At 40.0% G+C, this 17,740-nt stretch overlaps 1 protein-coding gene across 1 annotated transcript in view; it reads left to right on the plus strand.

Moving 5' to 3' along the window:
* The window catches only part of LOC105385038 (protein unc-79 homolog), a 76,497-nt gene that overhangs the window by 31,720 nt on the left and 27,037 nt on the right, over positions 1–17,740 (plus strand). The window contains exons 26-34 of the mRNA XM_048622271.1: positions 151–287; positions 5,699–5,881; positions 6,353–6,509; positions 14,141–14,342; positions 14,814–14,993; positions 15,456–15,575; positions 16,213–16,342; positions 16,819–16,950; positions 17,345–17,450. Of these exons, the coding sequence (XP_048478228.1) occupies positions 151–287; positions 5,699–5,881; positions 6,353–6,509; positions 14,141–14,342; positions 14,814–14,993; positions 15,456–15,575; positions 16,213–16,342; positions 16,819–16,950; positions 17,345–17,450 (1,347 nt within the window). The remainder of the gene's footprint in view (positions 1–150; positions 288–5,698; positions 5,882–6,352; positions 6,510–14,140; positions 14,343–14,813; positions 14,994–15,455; positions 15,576–16,212; positions 16,343–16,818; positions 16,951–17,344; positions 17,451–17,740) is intronic.

A 17,740-nucleotide genomic window follows, 5' to 3' on the forward strand; every position in this document is an offset into this window, starting at 1 on the left:
GGCTGTATTAAAATCACCAGCACACGTCACACACAATTGGCTATGTGGCTATAATCCTTCAAATACTAAATACATAACTTTTTCTCGCCTCTTTGGCTCTTTTACATGCTACATAACTAACACCAATTAACACCAAATCTACCCCACCAGGAACTCAAAAGCACCTCCCGCCCCGACATCCTGTACCAGCTGCTGCAGTGTCTCCAGGTGTTGGTGCTGAACGCGCAGGCGCTGGCCGACCACCGAGGGTTCCTCATCTGGTGCCAGGAGAACCTGCTCATTGACAAGTGAGTGTGATGGAGAGCAACCCGATATCCTGTTCTAGTCAGAGTGGAGCATCCCTCATGAAAGATGTCGGTGTCGTCGATAAAAGGTTTAGAGTTTGAGACGGTCATCTCTCCCGATCGCTTATATCTTGTCGTGTGAGAAATGCTAGTAAGTATACTAGTAACATCAAAATGCTGGATAAGCCTGTTTATACTGCCCGTTATTTTAGCGTCGACATTTTGTGATGAGTATGCCTACACAAGACTTTAAGTAGTAGCTTGTAAAACTATATGTTTTGTGGAGTGCTGATTAGGGTCTCTATGGTCTCTTAGATTAGTATTTATAGAGTACATATAGGCGACCGAATGGCGTAGTGGTTAGTGACCCTGACTGCTGAGCCGAAGGTCCCGGGTTCGATTCCCGGCTGGGGCAGATATTTGTTTAAAGACAGATATTTATTGGGTTTTTATTAAAAGCCACTAGTTTATCAAGATTAGCCTCGATTTAATAGTCTCATATAAATCGATACACAGTGATACACAGGAAGTAAGTGATGACGGCCAACACATAGAGTATGTGGTATTTTCCTTTTTCTTAATGACTTTTCGTTTACAATTCCAACACTAGGCCTTAAACAAAAATCATATCAATAGACAAAAGAAAATTAGCAACATTCTAGGCCTTCAACGAAATATAATAACTTATATAAAACTAAAAGATAACTTTAACACTGACTAACGGAGTACAAATAAACGATATGACAAAAGAACATATTATATGAAAACAAGTTAATCAGTTTTAAGTAATTTAGACACAAACTTATAATGCTTCTCTGAAGTTAATGGCTTCGTTAACACGTCTGCTAACATTTCCTCAGTAGGAAGGTAACTTAAATCAATAACCTTCTTACTTATCAACTCTTTAACATAATGATGCCTTATATCTATATGTTTAGTACGCGAGTGCGTTACAACATTCTTACAGATTTTCTGTGCTGATTGATTATCATTAAACAAATCTATTTTGTACACAATACCAGTACATTCTTTAAGAAATGTTTGCAAGAACAGAGCCTCCTTGCAGGAGTCAGAGACCGCCATGTACTCAGCTTCAGTGCTAGAAAGCGCTACAGTCCGTTGCTTTCGGCTTTCCCACGAAATAACTGAACTACCAAGACTAAAAACATACCCAGTATATGACCGACGATCCATCTGATCTCCTCCCCAATCAGCATCTGTAAAACCTGTAATTTTCAAATCGTCACCCTTTTGAAATAGCAGACTGTAATCTATAGTTTCTTTTAAATATCTCAGAACTCTTTTCGCTGCTTTCCAGTGAGTTTCACCAAAACAGTTATTGAACTGGCTTAGATAGCTGATGCTATGAGTAATATCTGGCCTGGAACATACTGACAGGTACATTAAACACCCAATAAGGCTCCTATAATCATATTTACATGCTGAGTTCTCTTCCTTTTTAAGTTGAATTCCAACTTCCATAGTGTAGTAAATAAAATACGCTGTTCACTCAACCAGTTTATTTGCAAGACTAACTCATGTACTTTATGAAGCTACCCTACACTACACATAGGAGTCTTAGCTGCTTTGCATTCTGTCATATGCAGTTTATCTAAAACTTTCTTTATGTAGCTGGACTGATCCAAAGTGTAGCTTCCATCAGGTAACCTAGCAATTTTCATACCTAGAACCTGATGAGCCGGTCCCAAATCATGCATCACGAACTCTTTCATCAGCCCTTCTTTAATAACTTTCTTTTTCTCAGAATTTTCGGAGCTAAAGATCATGATGTCATCCACATACAGCGCTACGATTATTACTTCATCATCAGTATTATGAATATACACCGATTGCTCAGAAGATAGTCTACTAAATTGCAATTTATTGGTGAAAACATCATTAATGCGTTCATACCATGCTTTCGCCGCCTGTTTTAAGCCATAAATTGCTTTGTTCAGCTTATATACTTTTCTGACCTTTCCATCTTGACTTCCACCTTGAATGAAACCTTCAGGTTGCTCCATATATACAGTTTCTGTTAGTAACCCGTGCAAAAATGCAGTTTTTACATCTAAGTGCTCTATAACTAAACCATATTGAGCAGCTAATGCTAACAGTATTCTAACTGTTGAGTAGCGAACCACAGGTGCAAATGTTTCATTATAGTCAATTCCGTATCTTTGTGTATAACCCTTCGCCACCAGACGAGCTTTATACTTTAACAATTTTCCATTTAGGTCTCTCTTTTTGCTAAATATCCATTTACATTTTACTGGTTTTTGCCCCGAAGGCAGATCAACCAGTGTCCAGCATTCATTAACTATGAAAGAGTTATACTCATCTTGTATAGCTTCCTTCCAATATTTAGACTCGCAGCCACCCAGAGCCTCTTCTATTGTCTTCGGTATGTCTTCATCTTCTGTAACTGCTGTAAACCCAGCATACCCATCCGTATCAGCATCTTCAAAATCAAGCGAGTCCTCCGAATCCATGCTTCGGAGCATCATGACCATCCTGGAATATATGTAGGGTCCGAAGAGTGGTTACCCGAATTTACAGATTCTACTGATGAATCCAAACTGAACATGGTTTGTCTCCGAGGATTCATTGTGCCATCAGATAACAACTGATCCATCTCAACGACGTCTGGCTGACATGATGATGTCTCAGAAGCTCTCGTCGATGACTGTGCTGGATTAGATTGTGTAGTACCATCTAAGTTATCAGATGAATCTAAAATTAACAATTCATCATGCTCCTTACTTTTGTCATCATTGGACACTACTTTATCCAAAAACATACTTTCCATGAATGTGACGTGCCGGGCTTTAATACATTTCTTTGGAAAAGCAGGATCTACAAGTCTATACCCTTTACTATCCTCACAGTACCCTACAAAAATATACCTTTTGCATCTAGGGTCCAATTTCCTGGCTTTCTCATCAATGGCATATGCTACACAACCAAATACACGTAAGTGTGCTACATTCACCTTTTTGTATGTCCATTTTTCTTCAGGTGTTGTTCCCATGACCGCTCTGGTTGGTGTATAGTTCTTGAGTACGGCAGCCGTGTTCGCCGCCTCCGCCCAGTACTGTTTCTCCAACCCAGCCTCCTGGAGCATGCAGCGGGCTTTATCCATTATGGTGCGATTAGCCCGCTCTGTCACACCATTCTGCTGACTACAATGTGGGACGGTAGTTTAATGTTTTATCCCACTGCTCTTCAGATACTCCTGAAATTGATTAGACATGTACTCGCCCCCATTGTCACTTCTCAAGGTTTTGATTTTACTACCTGTTTCATTCTCTACAAGCGCTTTGAATAGTTTAAATTTCTCAAAGACCTCGCTCTTTCTATCCATGAAGTAGATAAATGTTTTCTTCGAGAAATCATCAATGAAGGTAACAAAGTACCTTTTCCCACTAAATGATGGTACTTGCATAGGTCCACATACGTCTGTATGTACCAACCCTAGTTTGACAGACGACCTACTATAACTTTTCTTAGGAAATGGCAGTCTGGTCTGTTTACCTTCTATACAAGCTACACATGGATTAAAAGTAGTATTTGGATAATCCATACCTGTGACTAGCCCATTTTTCATCAGTTTCATACTCCTGGCATTCAGGTGTCCAAGTCGCTTATGCCACAACTCGTGATCAATGCCCTGCGCAGACACCAGCGCAGACACCTCCGGAACCTCGCTAGACTCTCCAGTCACCGACTCCTGCTCAACGCCCTGCTCAGAAACTAGTGCAGGTATCTCTGAAACCTCGCTAGACTGTGCAGTCACCGACTCCACACATGCTGAGTTCATGGCGATCCCTGACTTAACTACATCAAGCTCATAAACACCATTGAAACCAGTACCAGTGGCAATAACTTCACCTTCATCAACTATTTTACATAAATTATTATCAAAAACTACACGAAACCCTATTTAACTCACTAACTGAAAGTAGATTTGCTGATAGTTTAGGAATATAGTAGACTTCACTTATAGTCTTAAAACCAGTCTTCAATAATACTTTTACTTTGCCGATACCCTCAGTCAGTAACTTCTCTCCGTTGGCAACATTTACTTCCAGCTTCTTGGTGCATTGCAGCTCTTGTATGATATGCCTGTTATTGCACATGTGATGAATCGCCCCTGAGTCAATGTACCATACGTCGTTCTGAACTTTCACCGACAAGGCCGTCAGTAGCGAATTTTCCTTTACACTACTTCGTCTTCCTCCCGCCTTAGGCTCCATGACCTCATCATTGGGGCAGTCCTTCTTCACGTGACCAGGCTTCTTACAACGAAAGCACCTCACTAGCCAAGGTCTCTTTACCGCCAGTGCATTCATTTCATCTTCCTTGCCATCACGCCGATGCTGCTCCTGGAGAAGTTTACTCCTGACTGTCTCGCTTGTCAGCTTCGTATTGGAGTTCTCCAGCGCCATAATTAGTGGGTCGAAGTCTGTAGATAGCCCGCTCAGCATTATTATTGCCAGGAACTCATCCTCTATTGCTGATCCTATATCCGACAACTGTTGCCCGAGCTCCGTAATATATGTTAGGTAGCTCTGCATACCATCTCTGTCCTGTAACTTCACACCAAACAGCGACCTCAACAGCCCGAGTCTTCTACACAGCCCCTTGTCCTCATATGCACGCTGGAGGTTGCTCCAGGCCTCATAAGGCGTCTTTGCATTGCGTACATGTTGCAACGCAGACGGACCTACTGACAGACATATTTTTGCCATCGCCTTTTGCTTCTTCCTCTCATCCTTACAACTGTCCTCACCTTCGATACAGTCGTGAAGATCCTCGTGCATGAGGAGCATTTTCAGCATAAATTTCCACTGGTTGTAGTCTTCCATCCCTTTTAGTTTGTCTACAGGGAGACTAATTGGTGTCGTAATAGAACTCGCCATTATTGCTGTTTGTATTTGTAAAACTGTTTGACAACCGGCCTTTTAATTAGATATTATTTTATTTTTGTACTAGTATTTTCCAAAAATATTTATTGTATGACACGCGCCAAGCTGTCCTGGGCCAATAACCTATTGGGTTTTTATTAAAAGCCACTAGTTTATCAAGATTAGCCTCGATTTAATAGTCTCATATAAATCGATACACAGTGATACACAGGAAGTAAGTGATGACGGCCAACACATAGAGTATGTGGTATTTTCCTTTTTCTAGACTATGACTTTTCGTTTACAATTCCAACAGTTCTCGGGTCTTGGGTGTTGATTTTTATATTTAGTATCTATATATGTATTTGTGTAGATATATCAGCTGTCCGACACCCATAACACAGGTTCTGCCTAGCTTGGGGTCGGATGACCGTGTGTGAGATGTCCCAAAAAAAAAATATTAAGATTCTTATCTCTATTAACACTGACTGTAACATCTCTCTCCAGTCTATGGAACGTGTGCGACGCGCAACACTCGCACATCTGTTCGGTGGCGGTGCCCATCTTGTTGCACTGTGTGACGCTGTCCGGCGGCGGAGATGTCTTCTGTAACATGATACGCGACGCGTTTCATCACCAGGACTTTCAGCAGAGGTTTACGGCGGTGGAGAGGGTCACTATTATTATCAGGTATGCTGTTAATTTATCTATTTTGTTTTTGCTACCTCAAAATGTGTTCATAATATCTCTGCCATCCAAAGGTTGTCTGGTAGAGATTGCTTTAAGCTATCCTACTTTAAGCTACCCATGTAGCCAGCCTTTTTGTACTCTTTTTTATTTTAACATTCTGTAACTTTTCTATAAATAAGGGGGTAAAAAGTGTATTGTATTGTTTCTTCTTCGGTGTTCTATGTAATAAAAAACATTGACAATGAAGCAGACTTGTATAAATAGGTGCGACAAGCATTCTTTGGTGTTCCTAGTTAGATTTAACCCATTTGACCCCAATTGAAAAGTTTCCGGAGTCCAAATGACAATCAGTATCATCGTCAGCCTATAGCAATCCACTGCTGGACGTAGGCCTCTCACAAAGCACGCCACTAGATGTGATTTTTAGATCAAATGACAATAAGCATGAATAACTATGTCGACAACTTCCAGATTCATGGACGACTCCCCGGTCCGCTCGAGCCTGCCTCTCCAGACGGCACTAGCCACCGCCTTCTGCTACCTCATAGCCAGCATGGACGACGCCAGCGTGTACGTGGCCCAGCGCGCCACCCTGTATATAGGCACTATACACGACCACGCCGTCGATGTGAGTGACTACCCGCGCACCCTGTATATAGCCACCGCCTTCTGCTACCTCATAGCCAGCATGGACGACGCCAGCGTGTACGTGGCCCAGCGCGCCACCCTGTATATAGGCACTATACACGACCACGCCGTCGATGTGAGTGACTACCCGCGCACCCTGTATATAGCCACCGCCTTCTGCTACCTCATAGCCAGCATGGACGACGCCAGCGTGTACGTGGCCCAGCGCGCCTCCCTGTATATAGGCACTATACACGACCACGCCGTCGATGTGAGAACTAGTTCACTTATGTTATTATCACGTAATTATTATCATGTCGGGGTCACCAAATGGATTGAAAAAACTCCTGTAACCCGTATTCTATTCACTATTCTATTCTGTTCTCTGCAGGGGTCTAAGTGTCTGCACCTGGCTCACTCGAATGTAACCATTGTGCATATCCTCAAGATCTTAACTCTTTTCCTTATCTTGAACCTCTTCCAACCACGCTGGTCCACTGAGGAATCAACCCTCAGTGTACCAGCGTGCTGAATCTTGATGTACAGGTTACTATTATCTCACAACGCTATTCCATTGTTTAGAAGCAATTGATTAATACATGGCAAATGCCCATTTTTACCAATCATTCTTATAAATGTATAAATCGTAGTAAAATAAACTCAAACAATTTATTATATCCCAATTCCAGCTACTCCTATACTGCCTTGAGACCCAGTTCGACCTGGTCATCGTGGACCGTCCGATGGTCCTACAGTCCATCTACCAACTGCACAACACTCTCAGTGACAGATAGATAGCGCTTTAGGAAAAGGCTCCATAGGAACTGTTCATATGAATAGATTGTGGTTTCATAAATTCATTCACTGAATAATGTTACACTATCTATGAGTGTTTTATTCTACATTATATTCCGGGATTCCCACAGAAAACTCTTCTAGGCTTCTTGTAGACTCGCGCTGAAAGATTTATTATTATTAAGTTACTTGTAGGAAATTCAGACTGTTTCTTGATATAACACAAACGGTCTTCTATATGAATCGCTCTAATTACGTCGTCTTTAACATTTTTTTTCTTATCCCAGCTGCTCCTATACTGCCTAGAGACCCAGTTCGACCTGGTCATCGTGGACCGTCCGATGGTCCTACAGTCCATCTACCAACTACACAACACTCTCAAAAACATGAAAATACATCATTAGGAATAGGCCCCATAGGCACTGTTATATGAATAGGTTGCGAGACTACTGGACCAGTTTCATAAATTCATTCACTGTATAATACTACACTATGCTATACTATCCATGAGTGTTTTAGGCTACATTTTATCCCGGGATTCCCACAGAAAACCCTTCTAATGCCATGAAAATCTTGCAGACGCTTGCTTCTTCTTTAGATAACACGAACGTATTATCGTTCAAAATCGTTCTAAAACGCCGTCTTTAGCAATCGTTCCGATTACCTATCTTTACATAACATGCTTTTCTTATTCCAGCTGCTCCTATACTGCCTAGAGACCCAGTTCGACCTGGTCATCGTGGACCGTCCGATGGTGCTACAGTCCATCTACCAACTACACAACACTCTCAGTGACAGAAAGATACTGTAGTAGGAATAGGATCTATAGGCACTGTTGATATGAATAGGTTGTGAGACTACAGGACCAGTCTCATAAATTATTTCACTGTATAAAGCTACACTATTCATGGGAGTTTTAGGCTACATTATATCCCGGCATAATATAAAGCGATGCTAGGCTCTCGCGGAAAGATTTATTATTATTAACTTTCTTATAGGAAATTCAAGCTTTTTTTCGTCGCTTGAGTTTTGCTGCGAGTAGACGTGTGCTTGGCTCTGTTATAAAATTGATATTTCTCACAAGTAATTATCGTTCTTATAGTGGTGACAATAAGCCACAGTGTTGTGTTTTGTGATTAAAACTTGCCAATCGCTAAATACTAGTGCTTCGGGTAAATCGGGTGTTGTCGGCTCGGACTCGAGAATCAGAAGCAATCACAAGCAGCTGACATCCTTGTTAGACCGCCGCTTGTCGTCTGTCGTCGCACCGAATTCGGCTGTTGGGTTGTATACCCGATCCATCCGTCCCGCTTACTCCTGACGTCATCATTTAACCGCTTGCGCCGTCCCGTCCACTGCTCCGCTATGAGTGAGATAACGGACAAAACATGCGCCGCTTGCACAAGCGACATTTGTTTAACCGAAAAATGCTTGGTTTGTACGCTTTGTAAAGAAAGTTATCATGCCCTATGCGTTAGTATTGACGTTGCGAACCTCAGCAAGAGTCAAATAAAGTCCTGGCTCTGCCCGACGTGCACCACCAAACGACCGAAGGGAGATAATTCAAATACGCCGATCCGCGTCCCTGCTAAGGAAAACGTAACAGTTCGTAAACAGCGGGGAAATAATGCCCCAACCGCCGCCGCCTCTGCTTCTAACAGTGCTGCCTCCGCTGTTACAAATTGTAACCGATGCATGACTAAAGAGGATTTAACAGCTGCTATCAGAAAGGAGCTGCAGGATTCGTTAAGTGTGCAAATAAAATCCTCAATAAAAGACTGCCTCGCAACCCAATTACGTGACATAAAATCAGAAATGAATGATATTAAGGAGTCAATTAAATTCTCCTCCGATAAATTTGAGGAATTCAAGTCTGAAGTTATGTCATTCAAGAAAACCATGCAAACGATTCAAAAGGAGAACGAGAACCTACGCTGTACGATTTCTACCCTCCATCAACGCATCAACCAGCTGGAACAACTTTCCCGTGTGGCTAATCTGGAAATTCAGTGTGTTCCCGAGTATAAATCCGAAAATCCTACAAATATCGTGCAACAATTGAGTAAAGTGATTGACTGTGAAATCCAGGACAACGACCTCGTATTCTGTTCTCGCATATCTAAAGCTAACCCCCAGAGTTCCCGCCCCCGCTCCCTACTAGTGAAGTTTCAGTCCCCACGTCAAAGGGATGCATACCTTACAGCTGCCACTAAGTACAACAAGGAACACCCCACAGACAAGTTAAATACCAGTCACTTAGGTATTGCGTGCGAAAAAAAGGCAAATGTCTACGTAGTGGAACATCTGACCCCAGAAATAAAGTCACTTCACGCAGCTGCCCGCCAAAAGGCAAGAGAACTTGGATACAAATATGCTTGGGTACGAAACGGACGTGTGTACCTACGAAAGACGGAATCCTCGGAATACCTTTATGTTCGTGATGTAGAATTCTTAAAAACACTTAACTCTTAAATTGTCGAATAAACTTTTTGTTAATTTGTTATGTGTTGGTCATCAAGCAAACAAAATTCACTGTGTTTAAGATTTCCGTAATATTTACATATCACTTAACGTCCTGTATATTATTAACTGTATATTATTCTAGTTTATGTTCTATTATGATATTGTACAGATATAGTAGACAAACAGAACATGAAATTGCATACATATCCCAATGTTTTGCTATACTTAATGGACAACCATACTGTGTAGGCAAATTATTTATTATTTTGTATCAATATTATAAAATCTGTGTTATTATGGGTATATATTGCTATTGCACTAACCTTTCACCAGCCAGTTTAAACATATTAAAAGCTATATTCATATTATATTATCGTTTCACTGCAACAATAGATCCACCAATCTGGGTTTTAAAATACGCAATGGATTGTTACCAACTAAATATAGTTATATATTATACTTATAAGCATAGACTTATGTCCTCCAACTTTTTATATTTTATCATACAACCCCTTAACTCACACTGTAAACTGACAATAACTAAACTAGCTCAATCAAATATGCGGCATAAGTACTTCGTTGCTCTAGTCTCACTCAATAATATTAAACATTCCCCTAGTCATCATTCAAATATTTGTGTTTGTGACGAATTTATCCACATTAGATATTAAACAATGTCTATAATTTCCGATATTAACAAGGACATTGATAATGTCCAAGTTTCTTGTTCCTACGAACTCTCAGCTGAGGAATGTCATTGTTACCTACCATCTTCCAACCAATATATAACTATTCTTACCCAAAATATTAGAAGTGTTAATAAAAATTTTAACGATTTGTCAGTACTGTTACACAGAATAAATAGTAATATTGACATAATAATTCTAACAGAGTGTAGATTAATTAATAACCCGGTATTACCGACTTTGTCTGAATATGACTACAGTTGCACAAAAAATAATCCAATCCAAAACGATGGAGTGGTTATTTACTGGAAAAAAAGTCTGAATGTTAACTGCTGCGAGCCAAGTATATTAGATGCTAACTGTCTTCTCTTAAGAATAAACTGTAATCTTTGTTTACTGGGCATTTACAGATCACCTTCATACAATAATATTGATAAATTTCTTAACTCACTGGATACAGTCCTGCAGCAAAATCAAAGTTACCCGAATATCGTCCTTATAGGAGACATAAACATCGATATAAAACCACTAAACAGAGACAGTCACTCCGAAAAATACCTAAACTTAACAGCAACACACACTTTGCTTCCGGCTCATACCTACCCAACTCATGAAGGCAACTGTCTTGACCATATATTATTAAAAAGTAAAAACCCATCAATAACAATAGTTTTAGATAGCACAGTTACGGATCACCAAGCTGTATTATTGTCACTTTCGGCCATTCAACAGAGTGTTAAAAACAAACATGTCTCACGATTTACAACCTCTTTGGACTATGACAAGGTTTGTATGGACCTAAAAAATAGTAATTTAATGGAAATACTTAGTTGTAACGACGCTGAACATGCAACTAACTCTTTTATACAGACCTTAAAAAGTTCCATAGACAAGTACTCCGTAACTCGAGTTTTACCTAGATCAAAGAATAATATCAAACCATGGATCACGCCTGGCCTAATAAAATCAATAAAAAAGAGAGATAAACTACATAAAAACCTTAGAAAGAATCAAAATGATATAATTTTACAACAGACTTATAAAAAATACAGAAATTATTGTAATAGCATATTAAAAAAATTAAAAAGATTATATGAAAAATCGCAACTTGAAAAAGCTCAAAATGACCCTAAAAAAATGTGGAAAACTCTTAAAAAAATATGTCACATACAAAAGAAAAAGGAAAACGCTTCTGACTTGTTGATAGGTCCTAGGTCAGCACTGGAATCTTCTGATAATGCAAACGAATACTTTGCAAATGTCGGTGACCATCTAGCCAAAACGATAATACGAGAACATAACTTAGATGAAAACTTGCTCTCCCGAAATATAAAAAGTGCTTCTCATAAACCAGGCTCCTTTGGGCTACTACCTACTGATCACACAGAGATCCAACTTATAATTAATAACATGCGAGCTGACTGTGCCACGGGATGGGATGGGATACCTGTCAAACTTATTAAAGTAGCCAAAGACCTGATATTAGCTCCCCTCGTACACATTGTGAATCTCAGTCTTGACTCTGGCATATTTCCCACTGCCCTCAAACGATCTGTGGTGCACCCCATTTATAAAGATGGAGATAAAAGCCTGCCATCTAATTATAGGCCAATATCAGTTCTCCCTTCCATATCAAAAATCCTTGAGACAATTATAAATAAGAGATTGCTTAAATATCTTGAGTCACAAAACCTTCTCTCAGAAAATCAATATGGTTTCCGCTCGGCAAGGTCTACGGAGGATGCTGTCGCACGCCTCACCGCGACTGTAGTGAAACATATTGATGAGGGTGACCGCTGCGCTGGTATCTTCCTTGACCTTGCCAAGGCATTTGACACCGTCTCCATACCCATTCTGCTAGCCAAGTTATACAATATCGGAATACGTGGCATTCAGCACGATCTTTTCACCAGCTACCTGACCATGAGAACTCAGTCATGTAAAATCGACTCAACAGTAAGCTCAAACCTCCAATGCTCAGCGTATGGCGTTCCTCAGGGCAGCATTTTGGGCCCGACACTATTCATCATTTACATAAATGACTTGTGCAATCTCCAACTCCGAAATGCTGCTATTGTCACTTATGCCGATGACACTGCTATCGTGCTCCATGGCAAGACGTGGCAAGGAGTTCAGAAAAACATCCAAGATGGTCTAAGTAGTGTTGTGCATTGGTTTAAGAATAACCTTCTGACCCTAAATCTTAAAAAGTCTAAATATGTTACTTTTTCAATAAGATCCAATGGTCAACCCCAAACAGGCACTTTCACTGTCACAGCTCACTCTTGTGTAGACCCAATTTGTTGTTCTTGCCCTTCTTTGGAACAAGTGCATGAAATCAAGTACCTGGGAGTAATCTTGGATAAGCATCTAAATTGGATATCACACATCAAGTCACTGTCTGGTCGTGTCCGCAAACTGATCTTTATATTCAAGCAATTACGACATATAGCTGATGAAGCACTCCTTAAGATGGTTTATTTTGCCTTTGCGCAGTCCATACTAACCTACTGCATCTATGCCTGGGGAGGTGCCTCTAAAACACACATGATCCATGCAGAGCGATCTCAAAGAGCGCTACTAAAGGTCTCATATTTCAAACCCTTCAGATATCCAACATCAAAACTTTATACAGACACTAAAGTGCTTACGGTTCGTGGACTGTACATTCGCTCGGTTATATTAAAACAACATACCCAAATAGCTTACGATCCGGTTTTCTTTTGTAGCACCCGCAGAAATGACAAAGTCTGTCGAATCACCCATAAAAGGACCTCTTTTGCTCAAAATTTCCACACCTTTCTTGGACCATTTTTGTACAATAAAATAAATAAAATAATAAATCTATACCAAAACACTTTCCACTCATGCAAAAGAATTACAGTAAATTATATAGAATCACTCAATTATGACGAAATTGAAGGTCTGCTAAATGTAGAAAATTAAAAATTATTAGGAAATGATATATATACTTAAGTATTTATTTACCCTTATATATATATATACTCATTTATATCATACCATATTTATATGCACTAAGTATTGTATTATTATATTTAAATATGTAGCTACAAAACTAAAATATAAAATATGTCTAACAAGTAGGAAACTCAAGCGATGAACGAAAGACACTGGCTCCTACGATACAGGTCTCCTAGTGTAGGTTGCCAGGGCCATTTCATGCAGTCGAAGCCTTGTGTAATGTAAATTGTGAGTTAACGCGGTATTATTTAAGATTAACTACTTCTACTTTATTTAGATCATAAACATGTTGTAATAGGCTAAGTTTTTGTCAATAAATATATTCTATTCTATTCTATTCTATTCTAAGCTTTTCTTAATATAACACAAACGGTATTTTATACAAATCTCTCTACTAACGTCATCTTTATAATTTTTTTCTTATTCCAGCTGCTCTTATACTGCCTAGAGACCCAGTTTGACCTGGTCATCGTAGATCGCCCCATGGTGCTACAGTCCATCTACCAACTACACAACACTCTCAGTGACAGAAAGATAGTACATTAGGAATAGGCTTCATAAGCACTGTTGGAAAAAATCAACATTATAAAGCAGGCACTAGAATAGGCTTTGAGACTACTGGACCGATGGCGAAAATTCTTTCGCTAATGCTATATATAAATTACATTATAAAGTAACCATAAATTACAATCTCCTCTTATTCCAGCTGCTCCTATACTGCCTAGAGACACAATTCGACCTGGTCATCGTCGACCGTCCGATGGTCCTCCAGTCCATCTACCAACTACACAACACTCTCAGTGACAGGAAGATACTGACGTGGGAGTTCTTTCTGAACAGATTCGAAGCACTGTTTCTAGAAGCGCATATTAGGAGTAAGAAGAACATCGACTTTGCTAATTTGCGGGGTGAGTAGTTTTAAGACCTACTTTATGTAAATTTAAGCTTTGGTTGAGTGTTTTTTAATTGTTGTTGATATTTTCTGTTTGTTATTTTCAGATTATGTTTAGTTGTTTGCGGATTGGTTTACAGTGGTATGTTATTTCGTTGTTTTATTTTTCTGTATTATATTTTCTTAACACATATTTACACGGTGAAACAGGTGGATAAATCGTCGTCATCCTCACATAGGGCTTTTAAATCTATTTAAGTTTTTCTGTCTAACCCACTGTAAAACTATAACATACCTTATCTTCATTCTCCTCTTTCACATCAAATTAATAACAGTTTACTTCCACACCATACCTACACAAGATCACCACTACTAGCAGTTTTATCCCCATAAAAAACTTCTTCCAACCATCTCTGAGTCTTGTAACTTAAATAAATTAATTTAATTATTAGTTATTATTATTTAACAACATAACCTTCCCCCACAGACCTAGTATCCTCCGACACATCACCCGACGCCTTCCTCTACAAGGTGAACCGCGCTCACTCCGCACTGTCCGTCTGTTCGCGGACCCAGCACTCCCTCAGTGCGCTACTGGGCGCCAAGTGGCCCTACAAGCGCACCGTCTCCGCGCCTGAACCCAAGCACCAGCACATGCCTCCGCAAGGTATGAGCTTATCATCATCAGGTTTCTATCGCCAACTATAATGAGACTATACACCGTCAAGCGTAGCGTGGGTTGCCCCCTGGTAGACCAATGACTCAATACTCAATCATTTATTGCATCCATAAGTTTTACAGGTGTATGACCTTACCTCATTTATAAGTTGCTGGTAAGTAGTTAGGTTGGATGAGGGGGTCTGAGATGTCTAGCATTGGAATTTTTCAGCTTGATAGATTAATATAGTAGTACAGTATTTTTCAAAAGTTTAAGCGTGGAGAACTGGATTTTCTGGTAAAAAAGTAGCATATGTGTTAATGATAATCCAAGACTTCAGCTATCCTACATACCAAATTTTTAAACAAAATTGGTCATTGGATCATCTAAAGATAAAAAGATAAAAAAAAATTATTCGGTGACCAGCACCAGCTGTTATTATAATATTCATGTAATTTGTTTGCATTTCAGAGCGAGAGAAGGTGTACTCCCGTCAATACTCGGCCCCGCTGCTGAAGCGCAAGACGTCTAGATTCGGTCTGGGTCAGCTGCTGGCCGCGCCGCCGCAGCCCAAGTCTAATAACACACAAGGTGGGTGCCTGTTTATGAATAAAATAATCATGAATAGACATAAAATTAAAGTTTTGCGTTGAGATGGTTATACATGTGGCGGACTCCTAGCCACTAGTTCAGACGAAGATCAACAGATGGCGCTCGGAACATATATACACATACATATATACATAACTCTTTAGTTTCCTGCGATCGTAAATATTTTTGACACTTGTCGATAGGTTACACGATAAGTGGGACCCCGAGTTGGGTATATAACTATAGCTCATAGTTTGCACCCAGTGAAGATCATCGCCATTTTAAACACTTGATGAATGAATGATGATAGAAAGAAACTGTTTGATTTTGCTTTATTTAATAATAAAGTAGATGAGTAAGATAGGTACTTCGGAGTATTACTAAAATGTTTAAAAGTACGAAAGTTACAAGATTTTGCAAAAAAACCGAGATGACACAAAAATAGGGTTTATAAAACATTGTGCGTGTGTGAAAAGTGTTATTATGAATCAATTTACATTTTCGAGTATTAGTTTTAGTTCATCATCATCATCAGGTCCTGGGATCCCTAGTCAGGGACATATAGCTTGAAGTGTAGATTTCCTCTGACCGGTCCTGTGCCATAGCGCATTGATTAATGTAATTTTTTTTCTTCCAGACGGCTTCCACTCCCTATCCGGCCGGTCCACAGAGGACATGAGCTACATGCCGCGCGCTGTGCACCTCGAGGAGACCGACAAGGAGACCACCAACCTACTGGTGTTCCTCCTCATGCAGTTCTTGTCCAGGTATCTGGAAATGTATATAATCGATTTGTCCTTACTTGGCACAAAAGATAAACAATCTTTGTATGTTAGCGAGCCCGCGTTCTGGAGAGAGAAAAAGAGGCCATCCCTTTACGTTACGCTTATATGTGCGGTGACCTTGATAGAGAATTGTAGCAATTCCGAAGATGGTAACTCAAATTTAATGTAAGAAGTGTTGTAATTATTTAAAAAAAAATCGACTCTATTGCTGAGTTGCAGAAAGGAACATTAAATCTAATGTCCGTATTAAATATATATCTGTCTCTTTCTGTCCATATACTGTCAAAGTAAGGCAGTAATAGATTTGATGCCGACATTACCTTAGACTTCCTTTGTGCAGCTCAGTGGATGAGTATGCTGCACATAAGATTCTGCTAAGTAACCCCACAATACATAATCCTTGGCATGTTCGTATAATTTAATTTGCCATAATAACTGAATTGTTGTGTCTTTCCCAGATCGGACCAGGCACACCCCACCGACGACAAAGCCGTGGCTCGAACTCAGGAGGTGGTCCTGAAACATCTGTTCCTCTTGCTGGGGTACAACATCGTGGAGAAGTACTTTCACATGTCGCCCGTCACTCTCAGGTATGTAGTGAAGACTATCTTCGACAAAGACTTACGAAGAGTGCCACTTTCGATATATAAAGGAGGCGACTGACATAATTATGAAGGTTGAAGCGCAAAAATCGCTCCAGTACATTTTATTGTTATTTTAATGTGGTGGATTCTTGGTGCTCACCTACACTCACCTAAGAAGCCTACGTGCCAAGTTTCATGTATGTAGCTTGAACCGTTCGAGCTGTACATTAACTGGTACAGGTAGAGAATGCTACTAGCATTAAGTTCGCCTTTGTAGTACTTTGTACAATGTTTTTATGTGCAATAAAGAATTTATAATAATACCCTTGCCCCTCTGCCTTGTTTGGGGTCGGATGTCCGTGTGTGCGATGTTTTAATAATAATAATATCTTGTCCACAGAAAATCGTCCATCTTCAACGCGTTCATGGCGAACCTGCCGCAGGTTCTGGACCAGAACCACGTGATGGGCGCGCACATCGCCGAGCCCACGCTCGTGCTGTTACAGGTCAGTAGATAGATAGAAAGAAATAAAAACTTAATTTGACTCAGACAGCATGATTATAAACAAAGAAAGAGACGTAAACTAAGCTAAAAAGCTAGTATTTCAGTGAAAGCCTCTTTAATGACGCTAAGACTAATGACTTTAAGAGGAACTACGTGTTCTTCTACTTCTTAGCGTGTCGGCGCCTAACAATAGAGCTGCTGCCGTATTCACAGCACAAAAGCTCACTGTTTTTGGTATCGTTACGATCGCCTCTCGGTTTCTTGACGTATTTTTACGTTGATCACTTCAAA

The sequence above is a fragment of the Plutella xylostella genome, chromosome 7, assembly GCF_932276165.1.
Source record: "Plutella xylostella chromosome 7, ilPluXylo3.1, whole genome shotgun sequence".
In the NCBI taxonomy this organism is placed as follows: domain Eukaryota; kingdom Metazoa; phylum Arthropoda; class Insecta; order Lepidoptera; family Plutellidae; genus Plutella; species Plutella xylostella.